Source organism: Micromys minutus (genome assembly GCF_963924665.1).
Source record: "Micromys minutus genome assembly, chromosome: 7".
NCBI classification, from domain to species: Eukaryota; Metazoa; Chordata; class Mammalia; order Rodentia; family Muridae; genus Micromys; species Micromys minutus.
In genome coordinates, this window is record NC_137976.1 from 65,606,938 (window position 1) to 65,626,251 (window position 19,314).

The window sequence follows — 19,314 nt, forward strand, 5'->3', positions numbered from 1 at the left end:
CAGAACCTGCTCCTTCCCAAGTCACTCCTTGTGAGTGTCACAGCCCTGGTCTTTTGGGTGCACACACATTATGAATGTAAATCCCACTACACTGACGCGTATCACAAGGAGACACCAATCCTTAGTCACCTTTGAACCACTGGGCAAGATCAGACTCTAAGGAACTTTTACATACTGACCTTCTAGGGCCCGAGAAGAGTGTGCTCTTCCAAGGCCGTTAGAGGCAATAACTGGGTACACGTGCTTCAGGTCTTTTGTCTCCTAGAAATAAATAGGTTTTAAAAAAAATCAATAAAAGGGGACACAAATCTGATAGTCTATTAAATGATTACAAAGGTCAATTATTCCCAAAAAGTTTGTGACCCAATGAGAGTTGGTAGAAATAGCAGCCACCACCCTCCACAGAACGTGGTTATAGGATATAAAAGTCATTGTTATTGGATACATCTGTAAAATGGCGGAGGGCAAGAGCTGAGATCTGTGGAGCGGGTTCGGGTCTGGTGCCATTTTGTATCCACTGACTTTCAGACTCTTGGAGAGTAGGCTTACAGAGGTGTGTTTCCCACTGGGGATGGCTGTGCATCTCTGCTCGGCTCTTGCTCCTGAGGTGACTTTCTCCTTCACAGTAGGTGACACAGCAGCGACAGGCTGCCGAGGGCTTCCCCCGGTGCTTGGACAAGGTGCCCTGGGCTGGCGCTGCTCCAGACACCCTCTCTGAGCTTCGGAGTTCTGGGGGCTCTTTCAAACGACTTCTCCTCTGAACATGATCCAGACTGATGTCAGACTGAGAAGAACAGCTCTCATTCCAGCCGGAGCTGGCGCTCAGACTTCTCAGGGGAAGAGCCAAGCGCAAGGCCTTCCAGAACTTGGAGCCAGAAGGTTTGGACTTTTCTCCCTTCCAGCTTACAAAAGACACAGACTCTTTCAGCTGCAGAATGCCTGGGTGGGGTTGCTCAAGCGGACGGTACTCCACCACAATGAGCTTAGTGGCAATGGAGTTCTGGCACATGATACCCAGCTTAAACTCCAGCATGCTGATGCTCTTTTCTGTCACATAGTCTGGGCTCAGGACTACAATCATCCTTCGGCTCCGCTGAATGAAATCAAACACTGCTTCCACAGTATCTACAGGGAAATGGAAAGATAGCATAGCATCTGGTAATAATGTCTCCTTACCCCGTTGGTCATTGTCCCAGCCACAAAAGACAGGAATGAACAAATTTGGAGGAAAAAAAATAGGGTATCATTACTAGATAATCTATTCAGTTGAGAAATCAAGTCATTTTATCCATACTCCCCTTACAATTGGGAAGATTTTGTTTCTTATAAGAAAGAAAGAGGGGCCTCCAAGGGAGGGTACTTGAATCTCACTCAAGAGGAGAATTAAGTCATCAAAGGTGAGTGGAAGGAGGGAACTTGGTGATGAGAGAAAAGGGATGAATATGGGAACTGGAGATCAGATATAAAGGGAGCTGAGGATATAGGAATGGAATGTAGGGAGTACATGATAATAGCAAGGAGGGTTCAGTGCCAGAGACCTGGAATGGGGGGGCTCCAGGGAGACTATGAGGGTGATTCTAGATGAGACTCCTAACAGTGAGGATATGGAGCCTGAAGTGGATACCTCCTGTAGCCAGGCAGGACCTGTAGTGTAAGGACAAGGGCACCAATCCACCCACAAATCCTCCCACCCAGTATGTATCCTGCCTATAAGAAGTGCAGGGACAAGGAGCAGAAACTCAGGGAATAGCTTACCAGTGACTGGCCCAACCTGAGACCAATCCCATGGGCAAGAACCAACCCCTAACACTGTTAATGATACCCTGTCATGCTTGCAGACAGGAGCCTAGTGTAACTGTCCTCTGAGAGGATTTACCCGGCAGCTGACAGAAACAGATGCAAAGAATTACAGATAAAGATTAAAGAGAACTGGGAAGTCTACGGAAGAGTTGGAGGAGGAACTGAGAAACCCAGGAGGAGGAACTGAGGAACCCAGAGGTGATAGGACTCCAGAAGAAGACCAACAGAATCTACTAACCTGGACGCTTGAGAGCTCACAGAGACTGAACCACCAACCAAAGACCGGACCTAGGCCCCCTTTCCATACGTAGCAGATGTGCCTCTTGGTCTTCAGTCCCCCAACAACTGGAGCAGGGGCAGTCTCTGAATTTGTTCCCTGCCTGTAGATGCTGTTCTTCAAACTGGGCTTCCTGGTTTGCCCTCAGTGGGAGAGGATGTGCCTAGACCTGCAGTGACTTGAGGTTCCAGGGTGGATTGGAGCCCATGGGGGACTTCTGCCTTCTCAGAAGTGAGGAGGAAAATGTGTTGAGGGAGGGTGTGTGTGAGTGGGTATTGGAAGAAGAAGGAGATGCAATTTTGTTGTAAAGTGAATAAATAATGGGGAAAAGAATATATATATATATATATATATAGCCAATTAGCATATGAAAAGAAAAATGAAAAGAAGGATATGTTGAATTTAATGTCTCTCCTTACAGAATATCCCTTTCCATTGAAGATATGGTCTTCATAAAAACATCTTCCCCTATTAGAAATTTGAATTAAATAAACTATTTCAAGATTTATCTGACTTTCTATCTCTTAATCTGCTTGTAAATAACTTTATTTAAAATTTTTTATTTCCATAAGTTTTAGTTGGTGGTCTTAGGTCAGATATCTTCAAACTTCTCCAGGATTAATCACTATTGTGATGTTACTGAATTTTCTTCTTATCTCTGGGTTAAGTGACTTCAGCTATTTCCTCGTATTCTATACAAGACTTAATTTCAAGAGCACCCATCCCTTACCACATGACTGAAGAGTAATTTGATTTGTATATATGTCCTCTAGAATAATATGTTGAATAAAAATGAACATAGTTACTTCTTCAGAGCCTTTGATTGGCTGAGGATTAAGGGAATTACCACCTCCCCACATCCTGAGTTACAGCCAGCCTCGGGTACTTAACTTTTTGGACACAGTACTGGTCTTTTATCAACCAAAATTTCCTACTTTCCTTCACACCTTCATTGCTTTGTTGCTTCGGTTTTCTTTTTTCTTTTGTGAGTTCGGGTGTGTGTGTGTGTGTGTGTGTGTGTGTGTGTGTGTGTGTGTTAGCAGCCTAAAGATCAATTAAAGAGCAGAATACCACCATTGTGGTTACGAATGAATCAATTGAGACTTCTGGCAGAGCTTTCTATTCTGGTGTTAGCTGGTGTGATGTGGACAGGCCCCGGAGGGAAAAAAAGTCTTCAAATTCATGCACTATTAACTCACTGTGAGATGCAGGAGCTTAGAAAATATGGATAAGGAAAAGAAAGTCAACCTATGTGACTTTAAGTGCCCAAATTTTCAAAACACATGCCAGCCAGTGCTGAGTCTCTATTTACCTTTCTTCAGTTATGGAGACCCTGAGAATTTACAGTGAGTTTAGTATTCATGACGAATACAAGAATGGGGGAGTCAGGATCCTTATCTCTCAATCAATCTTTATAATGAGCAATTTTTTTTTCCTTAAGTAAAAATGGGAAGGTTTTGGTTGTTTTGATGTTAAAAGATAAAGGTATATTTTGAGTTCTCACAAATCACATGTGTGGATGCAGACATCCACATGTGCACATATGTACTTGGGTGATTGCCTTATCCTATCTCCTTCTACTTAGATTTTATAAAATTGCCTTCAATACCTTGGAGAACTCATGTGTGAGGATTCTACTGTTTTACCTGCATCAAGAGAAATCTTAGGATCACATGGCTGGATACTGAACACAGGAGACATATGCAATCAGATTCCACAAACTTATATGCAACAGCATCAACATGATTGTTAGAAAAATGTCTGTTCTTTTCAATGGGGTAGCCATGAATGAAAGTAAAACACATATTTTAAACATTGTTTAGGGTCTTCTGGATTAAAAAAAAAAGAAAAGAAAAGGAAGAAAAGAAAGAAAGAAAGAAAGAAAGAAAGAAAGAAAGAAAGAAAGAAAGAAAAGGTACCTTTCAACCACACAGGAGAACAACAATATCAATGAACCAGATCCCTCAGAGCTCATAGGAACTAAACCACCAACCAAAGGGTTCATATGATGCGACCCAGGCCTCCAGCCATATGTTGCAGAGAATGGCCTTATTGGGCATCAATGGAAAGAGAGGCCCTCAGCCTTGTGACTGTTCATGCCCCAGTGTAGGGGAATGTCAGGGTAGGGAGGTGGGAGGGAGCGGATGGTGTGGGTGGGGAAGTACCCTCATAGAGGAAGGGTGAGAGGGGTTGTAATTGGAGAATTCTGGAGGGGAAACCAGGAAAGAGGGCTTTTGAAATGTAAATAAAGAAAATATCCAATAAAAAAATGGGGAAAATAAGGAAGTAGATTTCCATTTGAAAGAGGACAATGTGATCATTAGATTGGTTTGCCTGTTGATCTTTGTCTGATCCCTGAGCAGGGTATGAGAACTAGCTCCTGTGAGCTGTCCCCACCCTTCACTCACACCCCACACACCACAGCTGGGGATAGAAAATAGACACATTACAATCTATTTTTTTAAATCCTTGAAAGGAAAACAAACACTTGAATAAAGGAGATTAGCTGCTGACCACGTCTTCCACACCATGCTTCAAATTCTGCTTCAAGAAAATATCTAGTTAATGTTGCACACATCTAGATGGGAAAAGTGTCTTAAGAAATTGAATTAAGCAAGTGATACACAGGTTGATGACACTCATAAAATAACATTATTGAGGCTTCTCCTGTGTGGTCACCATTGAAGGGTAAAGCAACTTAACACTGGTTACTGTTCATCCAATGTAAACTACCCAGACAGAAAACGTAACAGCATGTATATTTCTTGTAATGGGGATCTAAATGTGCATGGTAGAGAATTCTGTTATCTTCAACTCTGCCTGACAATTGTTTATTAACTGAGTAGAAACCTATTAGCTCATGGGTTTCTTCCATGGATCGTGGGTCCATCGTTCTGTGATTGGGAAGAGCTGTCTGTATATTAGCAGAATTTGAAACTAGAACCAGAGACATAAGTGTGCTTTTCTTTTAAAGCATCACCGACTGTGCCTTCTGTATCCCCAACCCATACATAAATAACCCTATCCTAGATCACTGAGATGCCCATTTCATTTAGGCAAAGGAAATGCTCTTGACATAAAGCTCATATTTTCTTAGCCTTTTCTCAATAAATATTTAAGCGTTGTAATGTCTCTCAATTTTTTTGTAAGTATAATCATTCTTTGTACGCTCACTGCTCAAGCCCAAACGTGAAGATAAGGACACAAAACACATGCACAAAATAAAATTCAAAGGTGAAAATAAATGGTTTATTGTAAAAATATGTAAATACACAAATCAAATAAAAACATAAAATACAAATGCTTATGAATAAAATTAAAACATGGTCTTAAAGTACCAAAACCTATAGAAACAAATGGGTAGTTAACAAATGGAGTGATCCTTTTGTTTCTCAATACAAGACAGTACTTTTTTTTATTAGAATTCCTGGGATTCATCTAAGTTACAACAGAGAATGAAATAAAGCACTGGTGGCTGTATAAGAATACACTCCCTAGAGCATCGTTCTTTGTTAACCTGGGTGCAGAAGTTCTCATTGTCATAAATATAAAACCATGGAGGATCTATTTTAAAATAAGAGACAAGATGTATTTTCTTGTCCTCTAAAGTACAAGTGTGTGCCCCCCTCTCTCTGCTGTTCTGTTTGGAGCATCGGAAACATGGCAAGAGACTTGAAATTAATGCTCTAGCACTGGAGTGGGCTCAGATGAAGAGGAGATTATAAATAGAAAAACATGGTCATGACATAATAGTGGCTACACTGAATGCAGACTCTAACCACGCAGAAAGTGCGCAGTCCAGAGAGAGCAGCCTCTAGTGACAAGCCTTGCTTCCCCATAGCCTATGCAGTAGTAACATTCAAAGCTTACGTGGAACTCATCTGCTACTCGGGTTAAAGGGTTATTAATGGAAATGGCAATTATTTGAAATGCCAAAAAAGCATTAGCACTTCTAAAAGGTTAGCTGCAAGAAGGACACTATGTCATAGTTCAGAGGGGAACCCTTTTCAACTTAAGTAACCAGTGATTCTAACAAAAAGCAGTGGTTTATTGTGGACTTTGAAGTACTGATGAGCACTTAAAAGTAAGTGATAGTTTTAGAATTGCTTATTAACATTATTAACATAACTCAGTCTTCCTTAAATGAGGAGTCATGTTTCATAGGACCGAAAAGCTCACTTATAGCTCTGTTTTTTTTTTTTTTTTTTTTTTGTTTTTTTGTTTTTTTTTTTTTTTTTAACCAGTCCACATAGCTTAATAAAACTTTGAATAAAACTTTAGGGTATAAAGTAGAAAGTCAAGCAATATTAGATGATGGCTGTTGAGTAGTGGAACAGGAGGTTCACAGACAAGAGACTTCCCTTGCAACCCAGATCAGCTGTTGAAGCATTATGTCATTCATATTAATTTAGGGGATGCAATAAGCATTACAACAATACACAGAGAGACAGGAAGGATGAAAACATCAACACAAAGCACTATTAACATAATTTAAAGACTGAACAATAGTTCTACCAGCTTTTAATAATTTTTCCAAAGTCTACTAAAAGATGTATGTGGGTGATTATGTATTATGTATACACACAGATAATTTATAGTCAGGTGGATATACATACATGCATGCAAATTTGTGGATACTTCTATATACATAGACATATAAAATTCATGTGTACAGAGATCATATACATGTATACATGTGTACACATATATACATATGTTAGATATGAAACATAAACTGGCCTCTCTAAATGTAAATGTTGCACTTGGTTTGAGCAATAGTGAAATTCTGCTTGAAACCGATCAAACCACTTCATTATCGATGACTTGCTAGGTGATTCATTTGGGGCAAGATAGCACAGGTGCTGGACAATAAATTATCGGGAATGGTCATTCTTTTGGCATAATAATGCCAGAAGGAAACTCAGTGCCTCTCACTTCCACTTCATAATTCAGAGGTGTGTGAATGAGTGAGGCTTAACCACTTTCCCTGTTTTCCCATCAGTAAGGTCAGAATTTAACGCACAAATTGCAAGCTCCCTCCCCATGTGAAAAATGCCCTGAGAACATTTTTGCATCTTCTAACTCCCCATTAGCACCATTAAAAGCTTCCCCTCAGACTGCACCAAGTGGGGCGCCGCCTATGAGATATGAATGATTGAGCCAATGGGTAGGGAGATGAAGGGACATGTCTAGACCTATCTGGAGACAGTAGAGAAATGACTATGATAAAACAGAAGCCATGGCTTTTTCAAGTTTATAAATATGATATCCATTACCTGAGATGAGAGCAAATGGGGTTTAGTAGCAGGAAGGCAGTATGCCACGTAATCAGTCATGAGGAACAGCTGTAGTTTGACTGTTAGTCTTGCTGAGGTGGTGAATTCAACAGACACAGAAGCAAAGGAGTGAATTAGCCTCAGCTCACACGGATTTAGTCCCTGATTACATGCTTAATGGATGATAGAAAATAAAAGAGAATTAAATGCAGTCCTACCGAGGAACAGGAAATACTCCTGTCAGCAGGCAGTGTCTCTTTAAAAGGGGTTTCGAGCCACTGGGCAAAGCGACTTCATAAGGGTGAGATTTTTTTTTTTTTTTTTTTTTTTTACAAAAAGATTAGAAAACAGAGAAGAAAGAAGGTGGAGGGCGCATCAGGTACATCTTTACTTGCAAAGATCATGATGGCTTTTCGAACTGGTTTCCGACGGAGGAGGCCATCAATGTAACCCTTAGTATTGCTGAGAAGCAGACCTGCCACCCGGACATTAAGTCCCTGGGATGTTTTCCTCCAAGGGAGCTTAGACAGGACTCTTGTTCTGTCTATGAAGCCACAGACTAGGAGGGAACAGGGGCCCTTTCCACCCATGAACCCCTTTGCTCTTTACGCCCCCTGACTTTCCCTTTCATACGTTTTTCAAGGATGAATAGGAGAGACCCTGCTTGTCGCTGCTAGACCACCTGGGACTCTTCTTCACTGGCATGGCCACCTGCAGCTGCTTCCAAAACCTGCCCTGAGGATACTTGGATTTCTCCCCTTTCCATTTAATGACCGTGAGCACCGTCTTAGCCCGTTTCAGCTCTTTCACCTTCATGTCCTTCACGGCTTTGTACTGTACTAAAATGACGTTGATGTTACCCCGGGAGGCCATATTTTCTAGGCCAGCCTTGAGCTCCAGGAGGGCTTGGGTTCCCTGGAGCACGTAGTTGGGGCTTAGGACAACCAGGAGTCGTCTGCTTTTCTGAATGAAGCTCAGGGTCTCATCTGTGACAACTGGGAAAGAAAACACCATGGGGATTAGTGTTGGCCAAGAACCACTGGACACACAGAGCTGAAGGTTGCAAAGCAGAGGACCAACAGCCTGGGAATCCAGGCTGACAGGGCTTCATCGGCGACACTCCTAGTGACTTCCTGTTTAATCTAATCACACTGTCCACAGAATGTCACTCTGCTGAGGGAAAATGGAGTCATATATAAATGCCCCAGTCCCCAAACGTTTCCAAATAAATGAAAATCTGGTGAGTGTGACAAGCTGTCGTTACTCAGTCTTCAAAAGCACTATTTGAACCAGATGGAATAGAATCGGTGTAGTGACATCAGTTTCATCGGAGAGTGTTGTAACCCAAACAAACTCCTGATAGAAAACTCATCTTCTAGGGAAAGAATTTAAACACATATGAACGGTAGAGTCAAAGCCTCTGAGTTGCAGTTGTAGCTAACCAAGGACAACACTGGAGAATGTTGAATTTGAGTCTCTCTCCCTCCTCCTCTCCCCCTTTCTGCTGATGTGATTCTTTCCCGATGCCAACTGATATCACTGCTGCTAGATTAGTATCATAAGAAATGGCAATTTGTCTAGCAGTGTATTCCCACACCAGCTCCATAGTTTTCTCTGCTGTGGAGATGAAAGTCAAACGTGAATATTTCTCTTTAACCACCAAGTATCACTGGGCAGCCCTTCTTCAGCAACTGCTAGCTGATGTGTTTTGCATTTACTTTCAATTTCTTTCCCCAAGTTGAAAAAAAAGTGGTGCAGAAAATGGAAATACAGCCTAATTTTATTCAAGGGTTCTGATTAATTCCTGTCACTAAATTCTTCGACAAATCTGTCTCCTCAGAGATGCAGAGGGAGACCCATATAATCCTTCACCCAGAGGAGAGACACTAGCTGCAGTCCGGGCAGTGGTGTCCTGGAAAACTGTATCACACTCAACCTCCCCCCCCCCCAGTTTAATCTCCATAGGTGCAGAAGTAATGGGGAAAGACTTGCCAATTAAAATCTAACATGAGCAGCTCTGAGGAGAATGGAGGAATGGGTATGTGTTTACTCTAAGCATTTCCACTGATGGTAGACCATGCAAAGGCATAGAAAGATGTCCAAAGGCAGAGTGGCCTCAGGAAGAGAAGCAGAAAGGATCTAAAAGGTCCTATAAGATGCAAGAATAATTATGCAAAAATTCTTCAAAGGACCATCAGCACCCTGTGCAAGGTCTTACCCAGATGGAGAATTTTCATCACTTTTTACCTAGTAGATAAGGTTTTATGATCAGCTTTGTGGAGGAATAAGGAGAAGCACGAATGAGTTGTGCAAATTAAGTTTGAATATGAGTGGAAATTTGCCTTTAGCCATGTAAGCGATCATTTCATGATACAATAACAGTAAAGAAGGATCATCTATAGAACACAGGCACAGTCTTTGAGTGATGGTCAGGCAAATAAGAAGGCTGACTCTCTAACTCAAAATGAGAAGAAAACCATGTCTATCCCACGTATCAACTACTCACATCAAAAACAAAACAAAATGAAAACATGTAAGACAGTTAATGTGAACAATATTACTAGGGGGAAGAGGTTAAGATCAATAAGGAAAAAGAGCTTCCATGCTCCAGATAGGGGGCAGAATTCTCATTCTGAACAGGAGAGGCTTTTGAGGGATCAAACATGGCTGCCGATGTGCTTGCTACAAATCTCCCAAATGAACCATCACTTTGTTTCCCACTCTTTGGACTTAAAATGAGGAGGCATTAAAAAAAAATGTTCAGTAGTTAAAGCTTTTCCTTGTAAAACTTGCTCGAGGGCACTGCCCTTTCACATTTCAAGGTAAATCTCAACTATACACACTGATAGAAAAGGAGATGTAAACAACAAAAGGCAGGTTTGAGTGGCACTAGCTTGTTGGCACAGATGAGAGAAAAAAAGGTTTAGGAAGAGCACAGGGCATGTTGTGCTAGCAGGGAAATTCTCTACACTTTCTGCCCTACAGTCTACTGGCTCTACACTTTCAGTTCCGTTGAAACCGAGGAAACCTCAGTCTTTGTAAAGTCGCATTTTCTATAGTTCCTGTTTGTAAAAGAAATGTGTGTGTGTGTGTGTGTGTGTGTGTGTGTGTGTATGTGGGCACATCTGCCTGACACTTCTTAAACATCTGCCTTCCGATGACATAGACTAGCTAAGGATGGCTCTTTTCTGACCAGGAGTACTTAAAGACTACAAGGGAATTATCTTAAAGCTGTACATCTGACCAGTGTACAGCTTACACTAGGGCTGTTTTTCTGTAGATGTCTCTATTACATGAAGCAACTGGATGTTCAGTATCTGAAAACCAACACTGAGCTACAACCCATATGTGCAGCAAAGCTCAGGATCCCCTTCCTGTTCAGGGAGGCACCATGACTGCTCATCAGAGATACCTACTTCCCCCAGGCAGGCTGTCTCTGTCGAAGATGCACAGCTTGTATCCAAACTCATTCTCCAAAACTCCACGTAGTGTCAGTAACACAAATTCCTCTTCTTCTGCATTTCTTGCATAGGAAACATAAATATCATATTCCTTTCCATCTAGCAAAAGAACACATAGTCAATACACATTAGAAAAAATATCAAATTGTTACTTTCTTAAAAATATAACTTCTGGGTGCTAGACATTTTCTTTTTCTTTTCTTTTTCTCTTCTACTTTCTCTCCTTTTTTTCTTTCCTTTTTTTTTTTTTTTTTTTTTGCATTTGTGAACAATGTGTAATATTTTAGTGTTGGCAGTATTCATGCCAAATGGCAATGAGAATCAAATTGCATCTGATGTATCTTCTACTCTCTTCTCAGGGAGTTAACCCTGTAGCAGATGAAGATGGCCTTATGACTTAAGGATATAGGGATATACATCACAGACACTTATGCCTAATGTCAGGCAAGACATTTCTACTCAATGTTCTTGAAAAATACACTCTAATACATTAGAATCTAAACTGCTTAAGACTTTGAAACTGACTAAATTATACCTAAGAAGAACTAGAATTAAGTTATGTTTAGGTTCAATATATTGATCTTCCCTAAATTTGCTTCAACAAAATTCATGAGTCATTAAAAATATAGATTGTGTGTTTCTTCCCAAAGCTGCAGAATTGGACTCTTAAGGAATGGTCTATTTCTCCGTTTCTATCAGTATAGATTCAAGTGTCTCATTCATACTGTCAAGAAAATTCCTGCCAAGAATACACATTAGAAAGATTTTTTTTAATAGTGAGAGCCTATGGAAAAGATAATTTTAAACTCTAATGTATACTTGGGTACTTGGGGATATTGTTAAAGAGAAAGTTCTGGTTCAGGTTCAGTGTGGTTTTGGGTCTTCAGTTAAAAGGATTTTGGATCATCATGATGCTGTAGGTACATGGGTCTTCCCTTGAGTACAGCATGTGAATCTACATTTGGCTGTAAAGGAACAAGGCTGTAATCCCAGCATTCAGAACTGAGATCAGCCTGGGCTATACAATGGGACACTGTATCAAAGCACAAAGGCACAAACAAAGCAAAACAAAAGACCGTGAACTTGAACTGTCCTATCAGTAACCAAGAATCACATGTGTCTGTTGACCATTGGAACACAGCTGTTGGAACGGCAATGTGCCATGACTGCAAAGTAACGTTCTGAATTTTCAGTACTTTCGATGCCAAAAGAAGCTGTAACATGGATCATTAACTTCTAAAAGTAATTTCAATTCTTAAATAATAATGTGAGAATATTGAATCAAATATTTAGTTTTGCTTGTGTTTTTTTAACCACTGTGTATGGGGGGAGTTGTAAATTTCATGCGTGATACACATCACATTTTTTATATGCACAATGCTAATCTAGATTAAAACACATATCCAACAAAAAAGGTGAAAAGTGTGCCCTGGAAAGATTAATTCTTACTAGGAATGTCTGAAATAAGAGAAAGTATTATTAATTGTAATGGTTCATCTATTAAAAAAAGATGCTCTTTGAAGAATGTGATTTGCACCACACTTCCATTCCTTACCTAGAATTGTTTCATCCGTTCCAAAATGAGCCCGGTAAAAGAGGACCATCTCCAACCAGTAAACATGGTAGACCACAATGAGAACCACCACCAGAAAGACTGTGGCTCCAAAACCGCAGGCGAGTTCTACGGTGTACCTTTGCGGTATGACTAGAGCAAATGACAACAATAATAATGATGATAGTTAACTTCTATTTAGTGACAGTTACATAACACATTTTTAATGGCTGGATCCACTATGCAGCTAAGTCAGACACTGAATGCACACATGTTAATGAGCAGAAGCCATGGACAGTAGATTAGACATCCGACTTCTTTACTTCTTCCTGTTGTTTATTGATTCTGTCACAGAAAGTGCTTTAGATTTTTTTCAGTGACTGGAATAGATCCCACATGCACACACAATAATATAGAATCTTATCATTGGAAAAGATTTCCAGGAAGGTTATCAAATTCAACGCAACATATGCTAGGCAAATGCTCTACCACACTGAGGATTATCTCCAGCCATGTTTAAATTGAGATTGTCTGGCTATATGACACAACTCAACATCTTCCTGCTTCAGCCTCCTCTATACCAAGACTGCAGCAATGTTCTGAGTCAACAATAGCTTTGAAAATATTGAATCTCGTGACTGATCATTTGTGCAGTGTGCTCTCCAGAAACATCCCAAAGAAAGGCCTATTATCAAAGAAGGCAACTTGGAAAAAGAAATATCATAATGTGTCTATTAATTTTGATTCCATCCCTTTCTCGCACCAGTATCAGAACTAATTCATTCCTTTTGTTAATTTACAAAGAAGCTTCAAAACTAGTATTTTCACTGGATAGAAATAGTTCATTCTCTATAATGGCATGTGTTATCTGGTTCCAGCATTTCCCAAGTTCACTGTTCCATGACAAACACTGCAGAGAGTTCACTATCTGAGCTTTGAGTGGTTTTTCATCATCTACTTACTTTTTTACATAGTGGGTATCACAGAGAGTCTTTATGGAAGTATCAGAGATAGTTTTATTAAAAACTAGGTATTAATTCAGAAGCCCTCTCGACACCGCCTCCGGTTCTCCTAACTAAGTATTTAGTCACCGGCCACTTCATTCACATCACCTCCATTCTCCAAAGTATCAGGGGAAACAAGCATCAGGCTGTGACTAGGGTATGACTTCCAGCCAGAATGTCTTTTCTTTCTTTATCTTCCAAGCTCATTTGCATACATCTTGATTTTCTTTCATCCTTAATTAATAAAGCTATTCTTTTTATCATGAGCTTTGCGGATAGAAATGTCTACCCTTCTTTCTATGATTTTGTTTCTGCATTTGTCAAACTGTAGTTTGTAATTGGTCTGCTTCCCCACTCCTTCCCACTTCCAGCTAAACTGGACCTACCTACCCTTCCACGTGGAAACTTTTTGTGTCCATATTATCTCTGGGTCACTTGGCATCTCAATGAACTTTTCCAGAAATAGCATATTACTCTTTATTTGTTTTTCACTCATTAGAATAGCCAAAGTAGTCCAGGATTTTAATCAGTGGTCGAAACATTGTTCACTTGCCAAACTGGCTGCGGTACTGCAGCTGAAAACTTTGAGAAACATACAGAGTGCTTGCTGGGTAGGAAGAAGGAGTTAGTATTGGCGGGTTTGCTAATGGCTTCCTTGGCATGTATTTGATAGGAGCTTGGGAGACAGAACCATGAAGAGACAAGAAGGACTACAAATCCGATGCAGGGAAGTAAAGAAGGGAGTAATTCATTTGAATAATCAACTCTTACTGGTTCTTTTGAAAAGCAGATGGTGCAATGGGCTGATTAAGTAGTGAGACTGGGGTAGGTGGGCTCTAACAGCGGAGAGGCATCTTGAAAAAAGTTGCCACAAGCATCTGAACAATGTAGGTCTCAAGTGTCTGCTAGGACAAGGTCTGGGAGAATCCTCTCCAGACCTGGACCGCTATCCAGGTTCTCAAAAAGTACGTGTATCTTTGTGTGATTCAGGCATGGTATTAGATTACGGATCATATGCTAGGGGCAGGAAAGACCTTTAGGACGATATTTTATCCCAATATAAATGTGGCAAGCAGCCTGGACCTGAGTCCAAAGTTCTCAAATTTAGGGATAAATCCTCAACTTTGAAGTTCTTTGGCCTGACTCCAGCGAATCACACATCTCCAGTACAGGGAACACCCTGGAAGTGGGAAGGAGAATATTGTTATCAGGTGTGCGCGCCTAAGGTCTTGCTTAATGACCAAATGATCAATTACCCCATCAATTTCTCTCTGCCATCTCATATTTCTATGGCCTCTTTTATTTTTACTTCGGGTTTTCAAATTTGTTCTGTATCACCAATGATATGAATCATATTTACGTATTGTTTGCCAGAATCGTTCTGTTAATGAAGGTTCCCTAATACTACATAATGTTTAGCCCCTAAAATAAATAAGTGACTGGGCTTCCGGTTTTAAATGGCTGTAGCTGTGCACAGGTGGGTGTCCTCCGGGCTGTCTTGTAAAATGGACTGACCTTACAGAAAAGTGACCCTTAGCCAATACTTTGTGTCCTTTCCCCTGCAGGTCTTGGCATTTGGCACGATGATTGTGTGCTGATGCAATTTCAGACAAAAAGGTTTATAAACAGAAAGGAATGATGCAATCTGCCCCTGCTGGACTCCCTTTCTCAACAATTACACTAAAGTCTCAATTATAGTGTACCCAAATGTCAACACTTGCTTATTTTTACTCTCCAAATGGGAATTCGCTTTATAGTTCTGTATTTGAAATTGGCTATAAAGCCTGTATGCCCAGCCAGCCATCATTGTTAAAAGAATGCCGAACCCCAAGCTAGTCCTGTCTTCTGATTGGGGTTCTGGCTCTACAATCATTTTTGTCCTTGGCAACCCAAGTTATTTATCTTCACTGTTGCAATTGGCTTGTAATCTACTGAGTTCTCCCTCCACATGGCAGGATCCAGAACTTTCAAATGCCCCCTGCTGCAGAGCCCAGGGCTAGTCATTACTAAGTTCACTATAATTTTGTGGTGATAACCATTGTCTGAAATGTTAACAAAAGAGGGCTTGATTTAAATGGCATTCAAAACAGAGAAGTGTGAATTGACCTGTGAATCTGACCTTACTGTTGGTAACTGAAGAAGAAACTCACACTGAACTAATTGTCCCTCCAGAGTATCTAAAGTAATGCTGTTTTGCTTTTCACACCGGAGAACTAGTAAGAGTAAGATAAACCCACGATTACTATGTCTTTTCCTTTCTAAGAATTACCAAAGATATTTCTTAGATTGTGTTTCAGAAAGGAATGTCATGAGAAGGTGGTGGTTGCTCTTACCTAGTGAAAGATACAAGAGTAGAGACTACTATGTTGAATTTCAAGGACTAAGTAAAAGAAAAAGGGAAACCAAGTAGAAAATAAACTCTAGAAATCTGCATGAGGTTAAACTTCAGTCTGTGGCCAAATACAAAGCTATGGATACTTAGATTTATACATACAGTGTTCCAAGAGTGTCTAGGAAATGACTAACCATAGAAGCACATGAAGGTCTGGGCAAACTGAGAGGTTCATCATCAGAGCAAGGAAACAGTGGCTAGCCTGTTATGCCAAAAAAGGCAGACATATATTGTAAATAAGTTAACCTCTGGCTGCAATACAATTCAACTATCTTATAAAATGTATCTATTAGGCTCACAATAATGACAAAACATAGGATAGGAGAAAAATTACAGCATCAATATCCAAAAGAAATATCAAGTAAAAATAGAATTCATAGAATTCAGAATTGGCAGAAATGATTTAACAACTAGATAGCACTTTAAAATTCATATGAAAATGTGTCTGTGGAAGTTTTTTTTTTTTTTTTTTTTTTTTTTTTTTTTTTTTTTAATGAACACTGTGAAGAATAAAAAGAAAGTATGAATGAAGACATGCCAGTGAAGTAGAGAAACAAAATCTGAAAAGTATAGATTTCTTTCTATATGAAGGTGAGGGCAGGCTCAAGATAAGGCAATCACTATGATTGGGTAGTGAAAAAGAAAAGTGGGTACAACATTCTTGAGAGACCGGGTAGAAAAGAGAAGAGAAGAAGTGAAGATAGAGGAAAAGAAGAATGACCCTCCACCGTGTGGCTTTAAATAGCCCCAGTTTGCAGCTATGAATATCTTATAAGGAATGGATTATTACAGAACACTTTGACTTATTTGGATGGGCAGTTTGTATCAATATCAATTGGCTCTGAGCTTATTGTGTGGACGTTTTGACAATTTACTGATATAAATCTGACTGATAAATTACAAGCCTCTAGAGTTTTGATTTTTGTCGGGTTACTGGGAATTGTGACTATAAGCACGGGGGGGGGGGGGGAGGATGCTGGGAATGGGAGCAGGGTCTGCAGCAGAGAGCCCAGGGAGAGCAGCTACTACAAGAGGCTAGCCATGGAGGCTGGGAGACTGCCAGAGACAGACAGTAGCAGGAGGTAGTGTGGCATGGTGCCTGGAACCACTCACCATTTTTCAATATTTACTGCTAAAAGGAAGCATCCTTGAGAACAACTAGAAAACTGATACTTGAAAGCACTCTCTTAATGAAAAAGAAGAGGAGAGAGACAAACAAATAATCTGACAACTACCTAATTCGGGAAGCTCGGATAAAGGTCAGCACATAAAACAATTAACTGTATTTCTATGCTTTATTGATAAGCAATTAGAGATGAAAACTTAACAATAAAATGGTAGCCTAAAATTAAAATATTTAAAGCCAAATTTGGTAACTTTCAATAAAGCACTGTACACTCAAATATTTTCTGGATTGATGAAATAAATTACTAAGACTATATGCAAAGATCTTTATGAATGTGTAGATGTAATAGTTTTGTAATCAATATTCCTCAAATTTAAAAGAGTCCCAATCAAAATACCAGCAGGATTTTATTTAGAAATTGATAAGTTGGTACTGAAATGTATAAGAAAAATATGTTGTTTCTAAAATAGTGAAATGGTCTTTAAAAAAAAAGAAGGGTGCAGTTTTCTGATTCAATAATTTAAAGCTATATTAATAAAAATAGTGTTAGATTAAACACAGACTAAATAATAAAATCAATTGATGAAGTGATACGGAAAGTCATAGAGGCATTGTTTTTTGTTTGTTTTGTTTTTTTACCTCATTTCAAACAATTCAAGAAAAAAGCAAGTAAAACATGTTCAATATTATGTGAGAACAACCATTTCTTGGGAGAAAAAGAACAAAACCAATGTCAAATGTCGTCTGAAATGGAACACAGCCTAAACAGAAGAAAGAACAGAGCATAGTGGATTTGGACTTAACACAAAAGAGAACAGTAAGTCCATAATTCAGAAAGTAACATTTCATTTAAAAAAAAAAGAGAGAGACTAGTAAAATGAGCTTCCTTAAATAATTAAAAATTATGCTTATCAAAACATCAACTCATGGGGCCCAGTAATTAAAATCACTGTTGCTTTTTCAAGGGGACTAAGCTTTATTTCTCAGAACCTACATGATAGTATACGGCCACTCTAACTCCAGTTCCAGGGTATCTCATGTCTTTATTCTGGTCTCTGAAGACACACACACACACACACACACACACACATACACACACACACACACACATAAAACACACACATACACACACACACACACACATACACACACACATACACACATACACACACACATACACACACACATACACACATACACTCACACATACACACACACACACACCCACACACATACACACATACACACACACATACACACATACACACACACATACACACATACACTCACACATACACACACACACACACCCACACACATACACACATACACACACACATACACACATACACACACACATACACACATACACTCACACATACACACACACACACACCCACACACATACACACATACACACACACATACACACATACACACACACATACACACACACATACACACACACATACACACATACACACACACATACACACACACATACACACATACACACACACATACACACATACACTCACACATACACACACACACACACACCCACACACATACACACATACACACACACACACATACACACACACACACACACACATACACACACACATACACACACACATACACACATACACTCACACATACACACATACACTCACACATACACACACACACACCCACACACATACACACATACACACACACACACATACACACACACATACACACACACATACACACATACACACACACATACACACACACACATACACACACACATACACACACACACACACACACACACATACACACACACATACACACATACACTCACACATACACAGACACACACACATACACACACACACACACATACACACATACACACACACATACACACACACATACCACATACACACACACATACACACACACACACGAATTTATATGTGTGTGTGTGTCTGTATATTTATACAGGCAAAACACTCATGCACATAGGCAAAAACAAATCTTTCAAAACTTCAGAAGCTGGATGGAAATATTTAAAAACTTTATAGTTAACAAGGGATTGCATTCAGTTTTTGTGTGTGTGGGTATGCATATGCATTTGTATGCATTTTATATACATGTGTTGTATGAGTTCTACATCATATTAAATTTAAAACAAATGATCTGGCTGAAAATGAACAAAGGCTTTTAATGGTCTTGCAGAAAGAATGATTATTAATCAATGAGCTTATGCCAAAACTTTCACCATCACCAATGCCTCAAAGACCAACTGCAGTGAGTTGCAAACAGAGGTGAAAGTTTCACAGTTGATAGCCCCAGATGCTTGTGAGGAAGGGAAGCATGTGAAAGTTCCCTGTACTGGTGCTGACAGTATGCAGTAGCAAACCTCTTTGCCAATG

General features: G+C 39.8%; 1 protein-coding gene across 2 annotated transcripts in view; it reads right to left on the reverse strand.

Moving 5' to 3' along the window:
* Window positions 1-412: 412 nt before the first annotated feature.
* The window catches only part of IL1RAP (interleukin 1 receptor accessory protein), a gene marked incomplete at its 3' end in the record, with an annotated part of 140,797 nt that continues 121,895 nt past the window's right edge, over window positions 413-19,314 (reverse strand). Inside the window, exons 9-11 of one of the 2 annotated variants that reach the window (XM_080919648.1) lie at window positions 12,370-12,519; window positions 10,770-10,913; window positions 413-1,125 (exon numbers count right to left, since the gene is read on the reverse strand). In XM_080919648.1, coding sequence (XP_080775774.1) covers window positions 413-1,125; window positions 10,770-10,913; window positions 12,370-12,519 — 1,007 coding nt within the window. Of the gene's footprint in view, window positions 1,126-5,474; window positions 8,349-10,769; window positions 10,914-12,369; window positions 12,520-19,314 lie in introns of those variants that run through there. The other variant, XM_080919649.1, reaches the window with a different exon arrangement.